Source organism: Thalassophryne amazonica, chromosome 17 (assembly GCF_902500255.1).
Source record: "Thalassophryne amazonica chromosome 17, fThaAma1.1, whole genome shotgun sequence".
NCBI classification, from domain to species: domain Eukaryota; kingdom Metazoa; phylum Chordata; class Actinopteri; order Batrachoidiformes; family Batrachoididae; genus Thalassophryne; species Thalassophryne amazonica.
This window is the reverse complement of record NC_047119.1, coordinates 30,010,562-30,033,273: the sequence shown is the minus strand read 5'-3', so window position 1 is coordinate 30,033,273 and position 22,712 is coordinate 30,010,562. Positions and strand designations below refer to the sequence as shown.

The 22,712-nt window shown below is 43.2% G+C and overlaps 1 protein-coding gene across 4 annotated transcripts in view; it reads right to left on the bottom strand.

Annotated features, from left to right (window-relative positions):
• The window catches only part of sgsm1b (small G protein signaling modulator 1b), a 44,859-nt gene extending 22,383 nt beyond the window's left edge, over positions 1–22,476 (bottom strand). For 2 of the 4 annotated variants that reach the window (XM_034191738.1, XM_034191740.1), the window contains exons 1-10: positions 22,239–22,373; positions 18,077–18,152; positions 17,057–17,219; positions 16,751–16,903; positions 8,378–8,445; positions 8,132–8,274; positions 7,915–8,046; positions 3,849–3,973; positions 3,706–3,773; positions 3,415–3,578 (exon numbers count right to left, since the gene is read on the bottom strand). In XM_034191738.1, the coding sequence (XP_034047629.1) occupies positions 3,415–3,578; positions 3,706–3,773; positions 3,849–3,973; positions 7,915–8,046; positions 8,132–8,274; positions 8,378–8,445; positions 16,751–16,903; positions 17,057–17,219; positions 18,077–18,152; positions 22,239–22,301 (1,155 nt within the window). In that variant the 5' untranslated portion in view covers positions 22,302–22,373. Of the gene's footprint in view, positions 1–3,414; positions 3,579–3,705; positions 3,774–3,848; positions 3,974–7,914; positions 8,047–8,131; positions 8,294–8,377; positions 8,446–16,750; positions 16,904–17,056; positions 17,220–18,076; positions 18,153–22,238 lie in introns of those variants that run through there. The other 2 variants (XM_034191739.1, XM_034191742.1) reach the window with 2 other exon arrangements.
• Positions 22,477–22,712: the final 236 nt, after the last annotated feature.

Genomic DNA, 22,712 nt, shown 5'->3' with positions numbered 1-22,712 from the left:
CAAGCTGATTAGCTCATGCTGGTATCTGTTAGTTCTTGATTGACTGCACACCTGAAAGAGCTAATCAGAGCAGGAAGAGATGGAAATGTGAAGGGTAGGTGGTCTTTGAGGACTGGTTGACAACCACTGCTTTGGACTGTCTATTATTGAATATTATGGGGTGAAAATGGCAACAAAAAAAAAAGGTAACAAAGATCAATTTCAGTTTCTAAAGAGGTCAAAAGTTACAGCTGATCCAATTTTGGTAACAAAATTATTGATTGAGCTAATACAGGTTTTAAAAGGAATACTTTGCACTCTGTCAGGCTTAGCTTTCATCTTACGGGGTAACGTATGCCATAGAATCCAATGGACGTCGACTTTCTTTGACCATTACTTTGGAGACCAAACATTCAACACAGTCAAAACAATTCCAAGCAAAGTGTCATTAAAAAGGTGCAAAACCCTGTGATTCTTTAATGCAGCCTTTCTCAAAGAGTGGTCCACAGACCACTGGCAGTCCATGAGTGACACCTAGTGGTCCATGACTAGATTGGTAAAATGTCACATTTTAAATGTATATCATATTATAACTTAAAAGTGTTTCTCAAACTGGTTAAAAATGACTCCAAAGTCTAATACACAGTAAGTTTTGCAGAGCAAAATAAATTCTGCCGGAACTACAGTTGGTCCCATTCAAAACAGAGTAAAATAAACTCTATCACAGTGTTAAATCAACTCTATCATGCTGTGAATGACTCTTATTGCAGCTGAAAAACTTGATTTGACAAGACGAGCGTTGATTTCACACTTGTTGGAGTGGGATCTATTGTAGTCACTATAGAGTGAATTTCACTCTGCAAACTTTGCTGTGTAGACTACAACTCGATGAAATTCTATTGTACCTGCAATAATGACAAACGTCCACCAGATAGAGATATTGCTCCATTTCAAGACCCTTGAGTACAGGCCGCTATGGGACATGATGCCAAACCTGTTGCTTATTTTAGCTAATGGCAATATATACTCAACAAAAATATAAACACAACACTTTTGGTTTTGCTCCCATTTTGTATGAGATGAACTCAAAGATCTAAAACTTTTTCCACATACACAATATCACCATTTCCCTCAAATATTGTTCACAAACCAGTCTAAATCTGTGATAGTGAGCACTTCTCCTTTGCTGAAATAATCCATCCCACCTCACAGGTGTGCCATATCAAGATGCTGATTAGACACCATGATTAGTGCACAGGTGTGCCTTAGACTGCCCACAATAAAAGGCCACTCTGAAAGGTGCAGTTTTATCACACAGCACAATGCCACAGATGTCGCAAGATTTGAGGGAGCGTGCAATTGGCATGCTGACAGAAGGAATGTCAACCAGAGCTGTTGCTCGTGTATTGAATGTTCATTTCTCTACCATAAGCCATCTCCAAAGGCATTTCAGAGAATTTGGCAGTACATCCAACCAGCCTCACAACCGCAGACCACGTGTAACCACACCAGCCCAGGACTTCCACATCCAGCATGTTCACCTCCAAGATCGTCTGAGACCAGCCACTCGGACAGCTGCTGAAACAATCGGTTTGCATAACCAAAGAATTTCTGCACAAACTGTCAGAAACGTCTCAGGGAAGCTCATCTGCATGCTCGTCATCCTCATCGGGGTCTCAACCTGACTCCAGTTCGTCCTCGTAACCAACTTGAGTGGGCAAATGCTCACATTCGCTGGCGTTTGGCACGTTGGAGAGGTGCTCTCTTCACGGATGAATCCCGATTCACACTGTTCAGGGCAGATGGCAGACAGCATGTGTGGCGTCGTGTGGGTGAGCGGTTTTCTGATGTCAATGTTGTGGATCGAGTGGCCCATGGTGGCGGTGGGGTTATGGTATGGGCAGGCGTCTGTTATGGACGAAGAACACAGGTGCATTTTATTGATGGCATTTTGAATGCACAGAGATACCGTGACGAGATCCTGAGGCCCATTGTTGTGCCATACATCCAAGAACATCACCTCATGTTGCAGCAGGATAATGCACAGCCCCATGTTGCAAGGATCTGTACACAATTCTTGGAAGCTGAAAATGTCCCAGCTCTTGCATGGCCGGCATACTCACTGGACATGTCATCCATTGAGCATGTTTGGGATGCTCTGGACCGGCGTATACGACAGTGTGTACCAGTTCCTGCCAATATCCAGCAACTTCGCACAGCCATTGAAGAGGAGTGGACCAACATTCCACAGGCCACAATTGACAACCTGATCAACTCTATGCGAAGGAGATGTGTTGCACTGCATGAGGCAAATGGTGGTCACACCAGATACTGACTGGTATCCCCCCCAATAAAACTGCACCTTCCAGAGTGGCCTTTTATTGTGGGCAGTCTAAGGCACACCTGTGCACTAATCATGGTGTCTAATCAGCATCTTGATATGGCACACCTGTGAGGTGGGATGGATTATCTCAGCAAAGGAGAAGTGCTCACTATCACAGATTTAGACTGGTTTGTGAACAATATTTGAGGGAAATGGTGATATTGTGTATGTGGAAAAAGTTTTAGATCTTTGAGTTCATCTCATACAAAATGGGAGCAAAACCAAAAGTGTTGCGTTTATATTTTTGTTAAGTGTACTTTTGTAGCATACTGTTAGACTGATAAGCAGAGTTATAGTTATATTTTGGAAGTTAGGTGGTCTGCAAGATTCTTTTTTATTGGCCAAGTTGTCTTTTGTCTAAATACTTTGATAAACACTGCTTTAAGGTGAGCCAAGTGATGATTTTGTTGGACAGTGGCTTTAAATCATCTGAATCAAGGCTGCTACGAGAGGCAATTGATTAGTCTTGAGCCCAAACCAGAAAAAGTAGGGTGTGGTTTTCCATCATTTGCCTTCTGAGAAACCAACATGTCTTGAGAATTTGTGAGGTTTTGACTCACTGGGTAGAATGTTGAGAAATGTTCTGCCAGTGATGAGTGGGAGGATTCTACCAATAAACATACAAATAAATGTTTTTAATATGCAAATATATTGTTTGCACCCATGAAGTTAGCAGTGGAGAGGTTAGTGATGTAGAAACTTTGGGTATTGCTTACTCTGCTCATGTGATTTTTCTGTGCAATGTACCCACTCATTAGTAAAAGCGATGCAGTTCACAGATGAAATATATGTTTTTAGTTTTAAAACCAAAGATCAAGCTTTGCAGGACTACTATATATGCTAGGATTACATAAACAATTAGCACATCACTTTACTTTAGCTTTTGCATTTACAAGTCCATGTTTCCACGCTATGCACCTTGCTGTGCACCAAAACATGTTTTTTTTTTTTGTTTTTTTTCTTTTTTCTTTTTTTTTTTTGGTGAGTGCCACTGGGCCTGAAAAAAAATATGGGGAAACGTTGATATTATGTTATGATGCGTTCATGCTGACCTTCCCTCTCTGAGACCAGAGTGGGGGGTCCAACTGCCCATGAGGGAGCAGGCCAGTCTCCAGGCAGGTGAGAAACTGCAGCAGGTGTCCTCCTTTAGGGAAATGTAGAGGAGGTCTCTGGATCCCATCCTGGCTCACCAGAACCACCGTCCCCCCACTGTTCACTGAAGAGATTCACACAATGTTAGTGTTAAAACTTGTCAGGCTTCAAACTCAAGAAATCATGTTAATGTAGTTACACAATATACAGCACTTTGAATATTTTATAGTTGGCAAAACAAATTTTGTTACCTTGCTGATGACAGTGGAGATACACGATCTCCTCCAGGCGAATAGTCATAGCGTAATCCCAGTAAACACTGAAAATGAGTCAGTTTGTGCCACTGAGACAAAAGTGGAAAACATATTATTTAGCATGTTTGTATTCATCAAACCTTTTCTCAGAATCCAGCTCTCCTACGTTGCCGTTCATCAGCTGATTGGGCGTCCACTTCAAAGTCATGACATCTGCAGTTTGATGGAGAGAAAGGTAACCCGGGATGGCCTCCATGTCATCTCTCTGGAGAAAAAAATCAGAACACATGCTTCCAAATGCTATATAATTCAGATCAGATGATGCAGCATAAGTGGACAAACCTCTCTGGTTAGTCCCAAAAGCAACTGACAAGCTGTAATATTCAGGTTTATTAAAGGGGTCATAAAAAAAAAAATATATATATATATATATATATATATATATATATATATATATATATATATATATATATATATATATATATATATATATATATATATATATATATATTTTTTTTTTTTTTAAACTGTCATCCAGTTAAATATGGTTCTGCTTTTGATGTTAAAGATCCTCAAAGTCCAACAATTTTGTGACTGCATGTAGAAACTACCCTGTTATAAGTAAAATAAAAAGCTTGTTTTCGACAAACAGCAGTTTAGCTTTCTGCAACATATGTCACAAAAGGCTTTGTTTAAACCTCTTGGCTGGGAGTTGAGTAAAACATCTGCAAACATGCACACAGTATGTGGGAACTTCATCTCTTTTCTGAAGGGAAATGGGTCATTGCTTTGTTGAGCAGCAGTTTATTTCAGTTTAAAGCAACAGCCTACCCGAAGTTGCTGTAGACTGGGGTTTTTCTGATGGACTGGCTTCCTAATGGCCAGTTAATCCACCATGTAATTCAATAAGTAAATAAATAAATTGGAAATTAGGTTGGTAAAAAGGTGGTAAATAAGTAAGTAGGTAAATAAGTTCGGATGTAAATGAGTAAGTATCTAAATAGGCAAGTACATAACTAAGTCAGCAAGTAATAAAGTGACTAAGGATGCAGGTAAGTCGGTACATAGTTAGGTAAGTAAGCTAGTAAGTAAACAGGTGCATTAGTAGGTAGGTATCTACTACTATAAGCAACAGGTTGGTCAGTGTCGAGTCCCACAGCAGCCTGTACTCAAGGTACTTGAAATGGAGCAATATTTCCACATGGTGGACACTTACCCTAAATGCAGGTACAATAGAATTTTGTTAAGAGCTCTCGTCTAAGAAAGCAAATAGGTAGGTAAGTAAGGAAAGACACAATGAGAACAAATGTCAAGGCTTACTATGAAAAGCAAATGATGATTGAAACTACAATTATGACTAATCAAATAAGAACAGCACAGCCTTGTCAAAGTTATATCAACTAATGCATTCAAACTGTTATTATTATTATTATTATTATTATTATTATTATTTAAAGCTGTAAGCCCTGATGATGGGAGGAGGTTTGGCTGCAGGGGTTGCTGACTCAACAAATAAGTAGTATTATCCAAAAGCATGCATTGATTAATATGGATAGGAAGAAAATAAAAGAGCAGGGAGGATGGGAGAAGTCTATATTGGAAGAAAAGGCATTTGAAGGAGGTACCAAAAAACCCCTACGAGTGGTTCTGTGGGTTTAAGTATGTCAACAGAGGCAACGCAATGAGAGTACATCAGCAGCAGTGATGCATAAATAGGTGCGCGTGTATATGCGAGCAAGAGAGCGTGCATTTGTTCCACACAGTCCACAAATGTGGACAAACCCTGTAGATTCTGTGCTCCCACAATTGAGTGACATTTCTGGAAGGGCAGTGTGCGTCTGAATTTGGAACGAGGCAGCTCTAAGTTGATGTTTCTGCTGCCGCTCAAGCTTGCAAATGGCTTTCACTTAAATTGTTCAATGGCTTAAGTTCTATAAAATGCATTTAAAAACTGTGTCAATTTGAACAGTACCTTCAAATCTGTGCAACAGCATTGCACACTTCTCTAAGTCTTCCACTCAGTTCCACTTCCTGAAGATTTTAACCTTCCCGCACTGTGCAGAACATGTGCAGATGAGTTAGCATTAACGTTAGCCACAGAATGCTCAAAAGCCAATGTACTGTGAATTAAGTAACACAAATAATGTTTATTTTAATTCACTAATTTAATTGATTTTGGGTAAAACACTCAAATCTTGATTGTATTTGACTGGAAAGTTAGCTTACAGCATACTAGCTTAAAGTGCTTAGGACTGAACAAAAAGGCAAAGCAAATGTAGCTAGCAAGTTCTTGTTTGGATAGTGACTCTCAAATCTTGAAGGTCTCAGTTTTAAAGTGCGGTTTGTCAAAAATGTGCCTTTTTAGTTCTTTATTGTACTTGTAGAAGGGTAGTTTAAATATGTAGTCACTAAACTGTTGGTGGTGGGGTATTTTACAAACATGTCTGTATTTAAGACATGCGAGGTCTGTTAGAAAACTATCCGACCTTTTTATTTTTTGCAGAAACCATATGGATTTGAATCACGTATGATTGCATCAGCCAAGCTCATTCGCCTGTGAGCAGGCTTTGTGTGAGCAGTGGCCCACCCCCCTTGTCGGATTTTTATTGCGAGTAAAATGTCTGAACGATTTGGAGCTTTGCTGCATCAAATTTTTCCAGAAACTGTGAGAGACAGCCAGGTGGACACCATTTGGAAAATCCAGATGGCTTTCAGGGACGATTTTATGGGGATCACACAGATTAAGGAGTGTTAAAGCCGGTTTAAAGACCGCCCACAGTGGCTGAGAGCGCACCAGTGGCGAGCGACAGGCTGAAACGACCAGATCATTTCCAAAGTGAAGGCTGCGTTGATCCGGGACATCGTCTGACTACCACAGAAATGGCAGAAGACGTGGACATCAGCACTTTTTTGGCACATTCCACTGTTACAGGAGTTTTTGTCATGGAAAGGAGGAGCGGAGGAATGCGCCACAGTGCCACGAATGGCGCGGGACAAAAGCACCTCCGTGTTGGTCTCACAGGACGGCTTTCAGATGGCTTTCAGACGGCTTTCGGTGGCTTTTCAGTTGTGTGACTATCCGAGAAATTGTGGATGAGCTGGACATGCCAGAACATGTCCTGTGAGGCTTCATCACGGCGTTGCTTTGCGCCATGCGGCTCCGTCCTGATGCGCAAATTCCTCCGCACGCCTGTCTCAATGTGACGAAAAAGTGCTGATGTCCACGTCTTCTGCAATTTCTCTGGTAGTCAGATGACATCCCGGATCAACGTTCGGTGTACAGTTTGGAAATGAACGGCACATTCCACTGTTACAGGAGTTTTTGTCATGGAAAGAGGAGCGGAGGAATTCGCGCGTCGGGACAGAGCTGCATGGCGCAAAGCAATGCCGTGATGAAGCCTCACAGGACATGTTCTGGCATGTCCAGCTCATCCACAATTTCTCGGATAGTCACACGACTGAAAAGCCACCGAAAGCCGTCTGAAAACCATCTGAAAGCCATCCTGTGAGACCAACACGGAGGTGCTTTTGTCCCGCGCCATTCGCGGCTCTGTGGCGCATTCCTCCACTCCTCTTTCCATGACAAAAACTCCTGTAACAGTGGAATGTGCCGAAAAAGTGCTGATGTCCATGTCTTCTGCCATTTCTGTGGTAGTCAGACGATGTCCCGGATCAACAAAGCCTTCACTTTGGAAATGATCTGGTCGTTTCAGCCTGTCGATCGCCGCTCAGAGCGCGGCGCGCTCTCAGCCGCTGTGGGCGGTCTTTAAACCGGCTGTAACACTCCTTAATCTGTGTGATCCCCATAAAATCGTCCCTGAAAGCCATCTGAATTTTCCGAATGGTGTCCACCTGGAGGTCTCTCACAGTTTCTGGAAAAATTTGATGCAGCAAAGCTCCAAATCGTTCAGACATTTTACTCGCAATAAAAATCCGACAAGGGGGGTGGGCCACTGCTCACTCAAAGCGTGCTCACAGGCGAATGATGCAAATGACAGGTGTGAAAAAACTCACGCATGCGCACGAAGGTTCAAGCTTGGCTGATGATCACACGTGATTCAAATCCACATGGTTTTTGCAAAAAATAAAAAGGTCAGATAGTTTTCTAACAGACCTTGTATGTAAGCTACGCATGTTACTTTGCTGAAAGGGGTATAACGTGACAGTCTTTTAGTTTTTACGTTACAATATAACCAAGGAACATACCGGCTGCACCAGGACGTTATTTTTGCCAAACAGGAGTGTGGCTCTGGAATTTTGGTGAAGAGATTCCACATACTCTCTCACCCACATGAGGGGTCGATCTTCAATACTACCACTGGACTGTCTCTTCTGGATCTACCAGAGGTTGAGACAATAAAAGTCTTACACAGCTGACCTTACTGGCAATATTTGGTTATGTTAACAATTCTTATTGTCTAACCAGGGCAGGCCGTCTGGAGGGAGAATCCTGTCGGCAGTGGCCGCTGTGGATACGATGACGCTGTACGAGTTCATCAGCAGAAGGATCTGTCCAGAAATGGTCTGCTGTCTTGACTTTGGTGTACTCCAATGCACAAGGCCCAACTGAAAAAAGGTCAGCAGACTACGACGTTCTATATAGGCCAAAGTAAATATATTTATGCACTATACTTGAAATAAAGAGTAGGTGAGTGAAGTGTATAAATACCCAGGAGCGATGCAAGAATTGGTCCATCTACAGGGTCCATTAGCATGGCTTCTTTCTCATAAAAAGCACTGAAAAAAAACATAAACAACAACAACAACAAAACATGCAGTGGTTGTGAAGGGATCTTGTATAATAACAATATACAAAATACTGGGGAAACAAAACAAAATTTTGTTTCCATAGCACCAAATCCTGAAACTCAGGGGACTGGAATGGGGACAACAACAACAAAAACCCCATGAAATATAAAAATAAAATCCCTCTATTTTAAGTTCATGGTCATAGAAACACTGAGAGAAAACAATATGCACATAGTATAGACAGTCACCGCCAAACAAATGATCATAAGCTCATGTCTGTTAATACTACTATTACTACTACGACTAATAGATTTGATTTAAGGGTGCCTTTCAATGACCTCAAGGTCCCCTTACAACACATAATTTAAAACATACTTTAAAATAACAGCAATAAAATCAGAAAACATTACAAAAATATACAGAACTGTACACAGGATCAAAGGGAGTATATGCATCACGAAAGAAATATGTTTTGAGACCAGATTTAAACAGGGGAAGTGTTGCGGAGGTCAGCAGGGAGTGAGTTCCAAAGCTGGGGAGCAGAGCAGCTGAATGCTCTGCTCCCCATGGTAACAAGGCAGACAGATGGAACAGTGAGATGGATGGAGGAGGAAGATCAGAGTGAGCGGGTAGGTGTAGTAAGGTGAATTAGGTCATACAGATAAGGAGGGGCAAGGTTGTGAATGACTTAGTATGTCAGGAGCAGTATTTTGTGGTATATGAGGTGTGTGATGGGAAGCCAGTGGAGCTGCTGCAGTACACCAAATTATCATTTAATTTAATTTATTTAGTTTATATAGTGCCAAATCACAACAGAGCTGCCTCAAGGTGCTTCACACAAGTAAGGTCTAACCTTACCAACCCCTAGAGCAAGAACACAGGTGACAGTGATAAAGAAAAACTCCTTCTGATGATATTGAGGAAGAAACCTCAAGCAGAACAGACTTAGAAGGGTGACCCACTGCTTAGGCCATTCTAACAGTTACAAGATTTTGCAACTATCATAATATCAAATATCATAATGTTTGTTAACAAAAAAATAAATAAACACCCCATAATTGTTCCACATTTCTCTCTTTCAGCCTTTGAGATCCAGAGATGCCTGTAAAGAGTATATTGAGCCACGGACCAGAGGTCATTGGACAGAGGTGTTTCGCGATGTTGATGTCTTCTTCTTCACTGCTATGTGTACTGTCAGCAGCCTATTGTATGATCAGTATAATGACAACATTTATGAGTTCAGCATGGGATGATCTGTGTCACCTTCATGGGTTTCCATCACTCCAGTGAGAGCTGTGTCACCCACTACGCGGTCACCTTTTTGTCGAAGGGGGTGAATTCCAAATCCTCTGTCTGACCTTTGTTTTTAATTTCAGTGTGTGTGCACGCTGCTCTAAGCCTCAGCATCACGCATGCACTCATTTCCTTTTTGTTTCACATTGTGGCGAGCTGCGTCAGACAAGGAAGACCAAGCCACAGCTTTCATTGTTTCTGCACTCTGCTTGCTTTAATTTTACACGTGACAACAGCGGATGTCATCAAACACAGTACACTTCATACTTATGGTACCATCAACGTGACACAACCAACCTATTGAAATGAATTAGCATATTCAGATGGAGGCGAGGACAAGGAGGAGTTTGGTACTCTTACATGTGTGCTCATTTCCATGTTGATTGGGATGTACAAAAGGAACATGCTTGGATCCATGTGTACGCACACTTTGATACATCTGAATGTTTTTGTGCTTACGCCAGGTTTTGGGTTCTGAAGTACACCAGGTTTCAGTTAGGAAATCCACGCAAGTCTTTGTACATGAGGCCCCAAGTCTTTAGAGTGATGGTGCTTCCAATCTTACTGTATGATTGTGAGCCTTGGACAAAAACCAGTGACCTACAACCCCTGGCAAAAATTATGGAATCACCCGGCCTTGGAGGATGTTCATTCAGTTGTTTAATTTTGTAGAAAAAAAGCAGATCACAGACATGACACAAAACTAAAGTCATTTCAAATGGCAACTTTCTGGCTTTAAGAAACACTATAAGAAATCAGGAAAAAAAATTGTGGCAGTCAGTAACGGTTACTTTTAGACCAAGCAGAGGGAAAAAAAATATGGAATCACTCAATTCTGAGGAAAAAATTATGGAATCATGAAAAACAAAAGAACGCTCCAACACATCACTAGTATTTTGTTGCACCACCTCTGGCTTTTATAACAGCTTGCAGTCTCTGAGGCATGGACTTAATGAGTGACAAACAGTACTCTTAATCAGTCTGGCTCCAACTTTCTCTGATTGCTGTTGCCAGATCAGCTTTGCAGGTTGGAGCCTTGTCATGGACCATTTTCTTCAACTTCCACCAAAGATTTTCAATTGGATTAAGATCCGGACTATTTGCAGGCCATGACATTGACCCTATGTGTCTTTTTGCAAGGAATGTTTTCACAGTTTTTGCTCTATGGCAAGATGCATTATCATCTTGAAAAATTATTTCATCATCCCCAAACATCCTTTCAATTGATGGGATAAGAAAAGTGTCCAAAATATCAACGTCAACTTGTGCATTTATTGATGATGTAATGACAGCCATCTCCCCAGTGCCTTTACCTGACATGCAGCCCCATATCATCAATGACTGTGGAAATTTACATGTTCTCTTCAGGCAGTCATCTTTATAAATCTCATTGGAACGGCACCAAACAAAAGTTCCAGCATCATCACCTTGCCCAATGCAGATTCGAGATTCATCACTGAATATGACTTTCATCCAGTCATCCACAGTCCACGATTGCTTTTCCTTAGCCCTGTTGTGAAAGTGTAGGAACACGGACCCACAACAGGGGGCGCAAATGAACGGACAATGGAGAAGGTGACTAACAAGGTTTTACTGTTGTGAAATGTGCACAACTAATACAACAATTGACAATGTGGGGGTAAGCCGAATTCCACTGGTGTCGTGTGGGCAGGCTCGAAGGTAGGAGACGTCCGTCCAAGTCGAACCGGAACCACCCGGGTTTCCTCTGCCACCGAACCCTGGAAGTACTGGAACCGCCAAGTCCCGAATTCCCAGGTGGCCACTGCCTCCGCTCGTCGGATCCGGTACTGCTGGCAAGAAAACAGTAGACACACAGGTGTGGGTGCGGCTGCACCCAGTAACACAGAGGAGGGGAGAAGGCGCCTCCACCTCACGTCACAATGCTGCAGGAAGGTGAGTACTTATCTGAAGCTACGGCTTCTTGTAAACAGCTGTCCTGCAATGCTTAACAAGAAAGACAATATAATAATGTACGAAGTACAGCAGAGAATGTTACCTTTATCTTAAGGCGATATCTCGGCACTGAGGTGGAGACGCCGTCCTACTGATATACCTCCGTGCTGAGTGGAACAGCTGTGTCCAGTGATGGGTGACAGCTGTCACCCAGGCTGCTCCCATAAGGTGGCAGCGCCCTCTGGTGCCTGGAGCCCGCACTCCAGGCAGGGCGCCCTCTGGTGGTGGTGGGCCAGCAGTACCTCCTCTTCAGCGGCCCACACAACAGGACCCCCCCCTCAACGGGCGCCTCCTGGCGCACGACCGGGCTTGTCCGGATGGCGACGATAGAAGTCGGCCAGGAGGGCCGGGTCCAGGATGAAGCCCTTCTTCACCCAGGAGCGCTCCTCGGGACCGTACCCCTCCCAGTCCACCAGGTACTGAAAACCCCAGCCCATCCGACGGACGTCGAGGAGCCGGCGCACAGTCCAAGCCGGTTCCCAACGGCGTTCTTCTAACCGGTTGTCGAGTCGTATGACCAGATCGATGAGCCCATCTAAGTCCCGCGGTTCGTCCTTTGCCACCAGATGCTCTTTTAGGACCAGTGACAGTCCGTTTACAAAGGCGGCGCGGAGGGCAGTGCTATTCCAGCCGGATCTCGCCGCCGCGATGCGGAAGGCGACTGCATAGGCAGCTGCGCTCCGACGCCCCTGTCTCATTGACAGTAGCGCGGTTGAAGTGGTCTCTCCTCTATTGGGGTGGTCGAACACTGTTCTGAGCTCCTGCACAAACCCATCGTACGTATGAAGGAGCCGTGAGTTCTGCTCCCAGAGCGCTGTAGCCCAAGCGCGTGCCTCCCCGCGAAGCAGGTTTATTACATAAGCTACTTTGCTAGCGTCAGTCGCGTACATCACGGGACGCTGTGCGAAGACGAGCGAACACTGCATCAGAAAATCCGCGCACGTCTCCACACAGCCTCCGTACGGTTCTGGAGGGCTTATGTAAGCTTCTGGGGACGGAGGAAGGGACCGTTGAACGACCAGTGGGACGTCACTATCACGCGCAGGGTCCTCGGGAGGGAGAGCCGCAGCGGCGCCCGGAGGGCGCGCTTCCACTTGTGCGGCGAGAGCCTCCACCCTGCGGTTTAGGAGAACGTGCTGCTCGGTCATTAAATCGATCCGAGTGGTGAAAGCGGTGAGGATCCACTGCAACTTACCGATTACCCCTCCCGAAGACGCCGACGCGCCCTGTTCTTCCATTGGCCGTTCAACAGCCGGTTGACGCCCCTCGGGATCCATGACGCTGGCCGAGATATCCTGTTGTGAAAGTGTAGGAACACGGACCCACAACAGGGGGCGCAAATGAACGGACAATGGAGAAGGTGACTAACAAGGTTTTACTGTTGTGAAACGTGCACAACTAATACAACAATTGACAATGTGGGGGTAAGCCGAATTCCACTGGTGTCGTGTGGGCAGGCTCGAAGGTAGGAGACGTCCGTCCAAGTCGAACCGGAACCACCCGGGTTTCCTCTGCCACCGAACCCTGGAAGTACTGGAACCGCCAAGTCCCGAATTCCCAGGTGGCCACTGCCTCCGCTCGTCGGATCCGGTACTGCTGGCAAGAAAACAGTAGACACACAGGTGTGGGTGCGGCTGCACCCAGTAACACAGAGGAGGGGAGAAGTCGCCTCCACCTCACGTCACAATGCTGCAGGAAGGTGAGTACTTATCTGAAGCTACGGCTTCTTGTAAACAGCTGTCCTGCAATGCTTAACAAGAAAGACAATATAATAATGTACGAAGTACAGCAGAGAATGTTACCTTTATCTTAAGGCGATATCTCGGCACTGAGGTGGAGACGCCGTCCTACTGATATACCTCCGTGCTGAGTGGAACAGCTGTGTCCAGTGATGGGTGACAGCTGTCACCCAGGCTGCTCCCATAAGGTGGCAGCGCCCTCTGGTGCCTGGAGCCCGCACTCCAGGCAGGGCGCCCTCTGGTGGTGGTGGGCCAGCAGTACCTCCTCTTCAGCGGCCCACACAACAAGCCCATTGTAACCTTGTTTTTTTCTGTTTAGGTGTTAATGATGGCTTTCGTTTAACTTTTCTGTATGTAAATCCCATTTCCTTTAGGCGGTTTCTTACAGTTTGGTCACAGACGTTGACTCCAGTTTCCTCCCATTCGTTCCTCATTTGTTGTGCATTTTCGATTTTTGAGACATATTGCTTTAAGTTTTCTGTCTTGACACTTTGATGTCTTCCTTGGTCTTCCCATGTTGTTTGTATTTGGTCCAGAGTTTAGACACAGCTGACTGAACAACCAACATCTTTTGCAACATATCGTGATGATTTACTCTCTTTAAAGAGTTTGATAATCCTCTCCTTTGTTTCAACTGACATCTCTCGTGTTGGAGCCATGATTCATGTCAGTCCACTTGGTGCAACAGCTCTCCAAGGTGTGATCACTCCTTCTTAGATGCAGACTCACAAGCAGATCTGATTTGATGCAGGTGTTAGTTTTGGGGATGAAAATTTACAGGGTGATTCCATAATTTATTCCTCAGAATTGAGTGAGTCCATATTTTTTTCCCTCTGCTTGGTCTAAAAAAGTAACCGTTACTGACTGCCACAATTATTTTTCCTGATTTCTTATAGTGTTTCTTAAAGCCAGAAAGTTGCCATTTGAAATGACTTTAGTTTTGTGTCATGTCTGTGATCTGCTTTTTTTCTACAAAATTAAACTGAATGAACATCCTCCGAGGCCGGTGATTCCATAATTATTGCCAGGGGTTGTAAGACTGGATGTCTTGTTGGTACAAGGTCTATTCAGAGGATCCTTGGGTACCAGTGAAAGGACTGTGTGTGTTTAAAAAAAAAAGGGTTACCTAAGGAGACTCAAATGAGGAGTATCACTGACATGGTGAGAGTGTGTCATCTACAACTTTTTGGGAGTGTGGCGTGTTTCTCTGGGTGTGATGCAGCACATGGGTGCCCGAGTGCTGAAGACCACAGTAGCTGGAGTAGCCCAAGGGGATGCCCACATTTCACTTGAGTATTGCAGATAGATGGCTACTTTCAAGAGGTGGGAATGGAGCTGATAGTCTAGTCGTTAAGCACTGGGCTTCAGACCAGAGGATCTGTGGTTCAAAACCCAGCCAGACTGGAAAATCACTAAGGGCCAGGGCAAGGTCCTTAATTCCCTAGTTGCTCCCAGTGTGTAGTGAGTGCCTTGCATGGGAGCACCCTGACATCGGTGTGTGAGTGTGGCTGTGTGAATCGGTGAATGTGAGGCATCGTTGTAAAGCGCTTTGAGCTTCTGATGCAGATGGATAAGCTCTATATAAATGCAGTCCATTTACCATGGACCGGATGTGTGTCTGGACGGTTGGCATCAAGGACCCAAGGCAGTTTTGTAGTGTGGTAAATGTGGTGAAGCATGGCACCAATGCATAATACCAGGAGATGATGGTCTAGTGGTTAAGCGTTGAGCTTGAGACCAGAGAATCCTCGGTTCAAACCCTTGCCATACAAGACAATCACTAAGGGCCCTTGGGCAAGGTCCTTAATCCCTGTGTTGCTCCCGGTGTGTGTACTGAGTGCCTTGTATGGCAGCACCCTGACACGGTGTATGTGGGTAAATGTGAGGCATCAGTGTAAAGCACTTTCTGCTTCTGGTTCAGATGGAAAGTACTATATAAATGCAGTCCATTTATTTACCAGATGTGACCTGACCTCTTTTTTGGTCTCTCCGATCAATCAGCCATTCTCATCAATCATCCTCTTTCTAACTGAGACAACTGAATGATTGCTTGTGAGTCATGAGTGGCAACCACCACCCACACCTTCACATCATCTGCCATCGGTCCACAGAGAGAGTCATATAAATATATATATATATATATATATATATATATATATATATATATATATATATATATATATATATATATATATATATATATATATATATATATTAGAAAGTACTGATAAATGTTTCACAGTCAGTGTGACAGTCACAGCTCAAATGGGCAAAATAACACAGTTATGCAGAGATCACAGTCAAGATTATGTCCCAAAAATGACAACATCCCTATCTTGTCACTCATTTGGGGTGTTTCCAACAACTCCAATTTGTTATTTGCGCATCTTGCACTCTGAGTGCAAAGTAAGGTGCATGCAGGGCACAAAGAGGTGGTATTACATGGGTGTAACATGAATTAAACCAATCACATCATGTTGTCATCTTGCATGATCTTTAACAGCCAAATCCACTTGAACGGTGTAAAGTAGATCACAGATTGCAGCCAGAAATTATTCTGCGTGCCCAAAGTGTCTAAAAGTATTTTATTTATTTATTTATTTGGACAAATTGATGGAAAGAAATGAGCACTTGCATTTTTAAGTACACTAAGGATTATTTATTTACTTTGAAATTTGAATCAGAATCAGAATCACCTTTATTGTCATTGCACAGCAATCAGCACAGTGAAATTTGCTTGTGCATCCTCAAAAACAATGCCCACCCTCACACATAACTTACCCACACACATACTTCAATAAATATTAAGAACATCAGGAGATTTTCTGAACAAACCAACTCATATTGCACTTATCCCATGCTGCATATGTCCCATATTGCACATATCCTTCTAAAACATCAATTAACATTTAAAATACCCAACTTTAATAAAAACCCTTAAATAGCTAAACACACACACACACACACACGCAATCCAACATTAGTAAATATACCTAAAAGTTATAAATAGTTAAAAACAAATATTGTACATGTCCCCCCTTGTTCTAATTAGAATAACGCAATTGTTCTGACTGGAGCTTGGGCATGTCTATTCAGTTCTGTAACAGCTCTAGGAAAGAAGCTGTTTTTTAGCCTTGTGGTGTGGGCTTTGAAGGCCTGATAACGCCTGCCGGATGGAAGCAAAGAAAAAAGGTGGTGTGAGGGGTGTGTTCTGTCCTGCAGAATACTGCTTGCTCCGCAGAGGCAGCGAGTCTGTAAAAAAAAAAAAAAAAAACACATCACTTTACCTGCTGTTCTCCACCAAGTACAGAACAATCTTGTCCAGAAGCTTCTCCATCAGTGCTGTTCGGATCCACAGGTGTTTCAGTGCTTGAGGTGGCAGGTTGGCAAAATTAGACTGCCTACTGCGGTCACCGCTCAGCTGAGAGTTATTCTGCTTGCTGAATAAAATAAAAAATAAACCACAAGACAGTCCTGAAAGTTGATGCATAAGTAGGGCAAGAAAAGGTTGTTAAGATGCATCATAAACACAAGCGAGACGACTCCGACGTGACTGGAAGAGGAAAAAAATTCAGGCGAAAATAACACTTCACCTGTTTTCGATAAGCTGCTCCAGTTCCTGGACTTTGTTGCAAAGCTCCTCTGCAGGCAGAAAGGTTTTTGCCACCTTCATGAAGAGGGCGGCGACCTTATTACTGCACAGCAGGCCGGCAATACGGCGCTTCAATCCGTGCAACAGGCAGGCTTCCACGACGCCTGCACACAAACACAGAGAGTCTGCATGACTCTGAGTCAAAACATGATTCTGCACTCAAGCTTTGTGCTGATCTTATAAACCCAGTGCAATTTACTCTTTCTGAATAATAGCATTTGTGTACACAGACTTTTAAGTGTGTACATCATTCTTCACTTTGGCTCAGGTTGATACTTCAAAGTTTAATTTTTTTTTTGTAAATCTCAGCACTGGAGGAATAAGACATTCAGCCTGACGCTGTTGCTAAGAAATCAAGGATGTGAATCATAAACGTCTATTTTAATAGTGTTCAAAGCTCTTAGTCAACTTTAATGCACATCATTAATCCACCCTATGAATAATGAAATACGACATTATCAAAATAAAAGTTTGGCGTTTGCAGCACTTGAATAGAGTGCAAAGGAAGGAGTGTTTGTGTGTGTGTGTGTGAGATAATCATAGGATGTGACGGATTGACACACAATGATGTCAGCCACCAATTTACACTGTAAATGCAAATGAGGTTATTAATTTTGCAACTTCAAATTACAATGCCTTGATCTTATGTATTTAATTTGCATGTTTCTTTGTTTTTTGTGTAAAATCTCGTCTTGCTCATTAAAAAATTGGCACAACAATATTGTTGTGCCAATTATTATTTATACATTATTGATTTTTTCTTCTTCAGTATATAGAATAATTCCAAATCTTTCTGCAGTTTGTGTTTACGTATTTAACAACATTTCATATTTTAAATTTTGCACATGACCCCTTTAATGCTAACGGATTCAGACAGTGTTTTGGCAGGCTGATGAGTGTGGATCCTAAATGTGATGTCATCCAGCCCAACAATATAAGCTTAGTAGACAGAAACATTTACCACAGAAGGATATGATGTGGCTGCTGTCGGCGTGCACAAATTTCCTCGTTACTGCCTCCTCCATGATTTGTTTCACCTAGGAAAAAAAAGCATGCAGTGAGCAAGACTTTATGCATCTGACAGTTACACAAAGGCGACGATGAAGTAGTACAGTGTCAAAACACTGACATGACATTTGGATATCACTGTGAGTGAATTTAATCTCGGTTTTGTCGTTCCCTTAGTCAAAAGAACAACGTGACTTAGCGAGAACGCACATAAAACTGCACTGATTTAACTGTGCAGAGACTAAAGTTTTTCACTAATAAGTGAACCGCACAATGTGCATTTTCTCCCTATATGCAGAATAAAGGAGTCATGATAAAAACATGTAGATTGGTTGCACATGATCACAATGTGTTCAGATTTATGTACCTCAATGAGAAACACAAAGAAACATCAGACACTTTCTGATCATGTACAAGCAATGTACATATTTAAATCATGACTCCACCAGACTTTTTTTCCTTCAGTGTAAAGTGGATCAAAATATACTTTTGATTATGAAGCAATTATTTATGTTATACAACCATCGCATTTCCTGACGCATAAGTCGTTTTCTTTTATATAGTTTGGAAAGCCATGTGACATATACTCCAGTGCAACTTATATACCAAAAAATCATGCACTCTTAAAGATAAAGATAAAGATAAACTTTACTGATCTCACAGAGGAGAAATTCACATGTTACGTCAGCTCTTAAAAAACACACAAGATGGGTGCAAGTCGAGGAAAATGTTCATCAAACAGCGTGTGCAAGGATAAGCAGTAATAATAATACTTGTAACAGTACGAGACATAAGAAATGAGGTAGAAATAGAATATATATATATATATATATATATATATATATATTCTCAGCTATGGTCTTTGCTCCGGCTTCCTCCCACATCCAAAGACATGTAGGTTAGGTGGATTGGAAACTTTAAATTGTCCGTAGGTGTGCGTGTGGGTGAGAATGTGTTTGTTTGTCTATATGTGGCCCTGTGACAGACTGGCGTCCTGTCCAGGGTGAACCCTGCCTCAAGCCCTATGATTGCTGGGATAGGCTTCAGCCCTGACTCCCCGCCCATGACCCATAATTGGAGTAAGCATATATATATATATATATATATATATATATATATATATATATATATATATATATATATATATATATATATAATTACTGTATTTTTCAGAGTATACAGTGCATCCGGAAAATATTCACAGCATTTCACTTCTTACACATTTTGTTATGTTGCAGCCTTATTTCAAAATGGAGCAAATTCGTTTTCCCCTAATAATTCCACTCACAACACCCTATAATTGTTATGTGTCGGACGCAGCTCGGAGAACCGACCAGCGTTTGAAGGACCCAGTATGAAATAAGCAGAGCACGGTACAAAGGCTAACTGAATTTAATACATAACAGTGATGTGATACAAAACAACAAAAGAGTGTGCGGTCTGGCGTGGTGGTGATACGGTGCGCTCCCAGCAGCGCTAACGGTCCGGAGCCAGAAGCCGTTCGGACCCAAGGACCCCGCCGACACCCCCCAGGTGGCCGCAACAAACCGAGTCTGTGAAAGAAGGAACCATTATGTGAGTCCACACTCTACACACAGAGAGACCACTCAAAGGTGTACATAAACAGCAAACACTTCCTGGCTTAATTACTAATCAGCTTCCCAACCTGCAGGAATGGAACATCCAGTTCACAAAACTCCACTGCAGTGGAAGCCGATACATGACTAACATACAGCTCAATATAATAAGGTGTGAGGGACACCACATTTACTGACTGTATAAACGTTAGTCACAAAATCTAACGTACCTCAGGAAGTGTGCTGACGAGCGTGAGACCTCACCCCCTCCTCTTTCACAGACCGTGCATCAAACCTGGACGTTCTCTGCATCCACTGATGATGAGATGGCTCCCGAGACGACGATCTCACCCGTCTGGTCACAAGGTCGAGTCTCTGGCAAATACACACTGTATACTCCAGTCTTAAATGCCACCATGTTCCAATCCATATAGATGCACCACAGCTGTGAGTCCTGACGAGCCGCAGGTGATCAGGGTGAGGTCCTGATAACCTCAGCAACACAGCCACTCAGTCCCAAATGCAAGCCACCTGGAAGGAAAAACAAAAGACAGAAACAAAAAGGCAGCCAGGCCCCCCAGCCATACAACAATAATGACAAAATGAAAAAAAAGTTTTTGAATTTTTTGTAAATGTATTAAAAATAAAAAACTAAGAATTCACATGTACATAAGTATTCACATCCTGTTCTCAATACTTTGTTGATGCACCTTTGGCAGCAATTACAGGCTCAGGTCTTCTTGAGTATGACGCCACAAGCTTGGTGCACCGATCTTTGGACAGTTTTGCCCTTCCCTCTTTGTAGCACCTCTCAAGCTCCATCAGGTTGGATGGGGAGTGTTGGTGAGCAGCCATTTTCAGATCTCTCCAGAGATGTTCCATCAGATTCAGGTCTGGGCTCTGGCTGGGTCACTCAAGGACATTCAGTTGTCCTGAAGCCATTCCATTGATATCTTGGCTGTGTGCTTAGGATCATTGTCCTGCTGAAAGATGAAACATCACCCCAGTCTGAGGTCAAGAGCGCTCTGGAGCAGGTTTACATTCAGGGTGTTTCTGTACATTGCTGCATTCATCTTTCCCTCAATCCTGACTAGTCTCCCAGTTCCTGCTGCTGAAAAACATCCCCACATCATGATGCTGTCACCACCACACTTCACTGTAGGGATGGTGCCTGGTGTCCTCCATGTGCCATGTGCCTTTTACTAATGAGTGGCTTCGGTCTGGCCACTCTACCACACAGGCCTGATTGGTGGATTGCTGCAGAGATGGTTGTCCTTCTGGAAGGTTCTCTTCTCTCCACAGAGGAATGCTACAGCTCTGACAGCGTGACCATTGGGTTCTTGGTCACATCCCTGACTAAGACCCTTCCACCCCAGATCGCTCAGTTTAGATGGGTGGACAGCTCTAGGAAGAGTCCTGGTGGATCTGAACTTCTTCCATTTACAGATGATGGAGGCCACTGTGCACATTGGGACCTTCAAAGCAGCAGAAATGTTTCTGTATCCTTCCCCAGATTTGTGCCTTGAGACAATCCTGTCTCAGAGGTCTATACACAATTCCTTTGACTTCATGTTTGGTTTGTGCTCTGACATGCACTGTCAACTGTGGAACCTTATATGTAGACAAGTGTGTGTCTCTCCAAATCATGTCCCATCAACTGAATTTACCCCAGGTGGACTTTTTGTAACTCAAAAACCAAGAAGCCTCGATGAATGATCTAAAGCATATATTGATCAACAAATATCTGTGATTGATTAGTAATGACTTCATAATGAAGTCACACAGAAGTCATACACACCATTACAGACATTACATGTTTATTACATGTACATTTATACATGTGTGGAGCGTGCAGTGCATGCATCAGTCCCCTTATGCCTTTCATTAAATATGTTGTAATTAATCAATGTGTGTGCAGATTGCAGGTATGAGAAGAAAATGATGAAGTGAATAAATCATAAAGAGCTTCTTCTGCTGCAGAATCTGCTGATGGAGGAAGAACAGTGAGTCACAGGTGAGGGGGAGCACAGAAAGCCCTTCAGTCATGAATAAAACATCCTCTTTCCTCTCCCCGGGGGGAGTCACTGAACACTTTGGGGGTGGTCTTTGATGTGATCCCTTAAATTTATTTGCAGATTAATGAAAAGGAAAAAAATATAAAATAATTACAGCCGGTAATGTGATTGGAAAACTGTAAGGAAAGCAGGTGCACGCTCGCAGATTGGGAGAATAGTGACAGTAAAATAAAGCTGCACGCCAGTAGTACAGTGTCACTCCCAACGTCATCACCAGTGTCGTCATCATCTACGTCATCTTACGCCAATCTAACAGTTTAAAAAAAACACCCACACCGGTGTAATTCAAAGCGCATTTCATGCACTCTCATTAAAATAATGAGATCTCAATTAGTCGTATTAAACAGGCCTCTGATGTCGTGTCTCAAAGCGGGTGCACGACGGGCGCACGCACGCAAGGCGTGAGCTGTATACATTCAGGAAACAAAGTGCACGAGAAGCCCCGCAAAGATCGGGAACCAACCTCTTTCTTCACGTTGCGCAGCAGTTTCTGTCGCGTCTCGGCCTCTGTGACGAGAGAAAACATGACGGTCAGTGTGGAAAAGCGCACGATCGGTGGGAAAATTTATCGCGACAGGTTCCCCACAGCAGCAGTACCTCCCATCGTGCCAGGCTGGACGACGAGTGGAACAAACGTCCTCAAAGGGAAGGAAAGTGGACTGGATTAAAAAAAAAAAATAACGAGGGACAAAAACGCACCGATGAGCCAAACTGCACGATGTGTTCTTTTAGCGACTAAAAAAACCGATGTGCCCCCTCTACACCAACCAACACCCCTTTAAAGTAACAGCATACATTACAGACAACGTGCACACATCATTTCTTCACTCTCTTTAACACATGCGCAAATCAAAGCCCAGCTTGTTATTGGATCTAAACTCATGGAATCCCTAAGAAGCAGTATTGTGTTAAGAAAAAAATTCCCCTTAAAGTCATC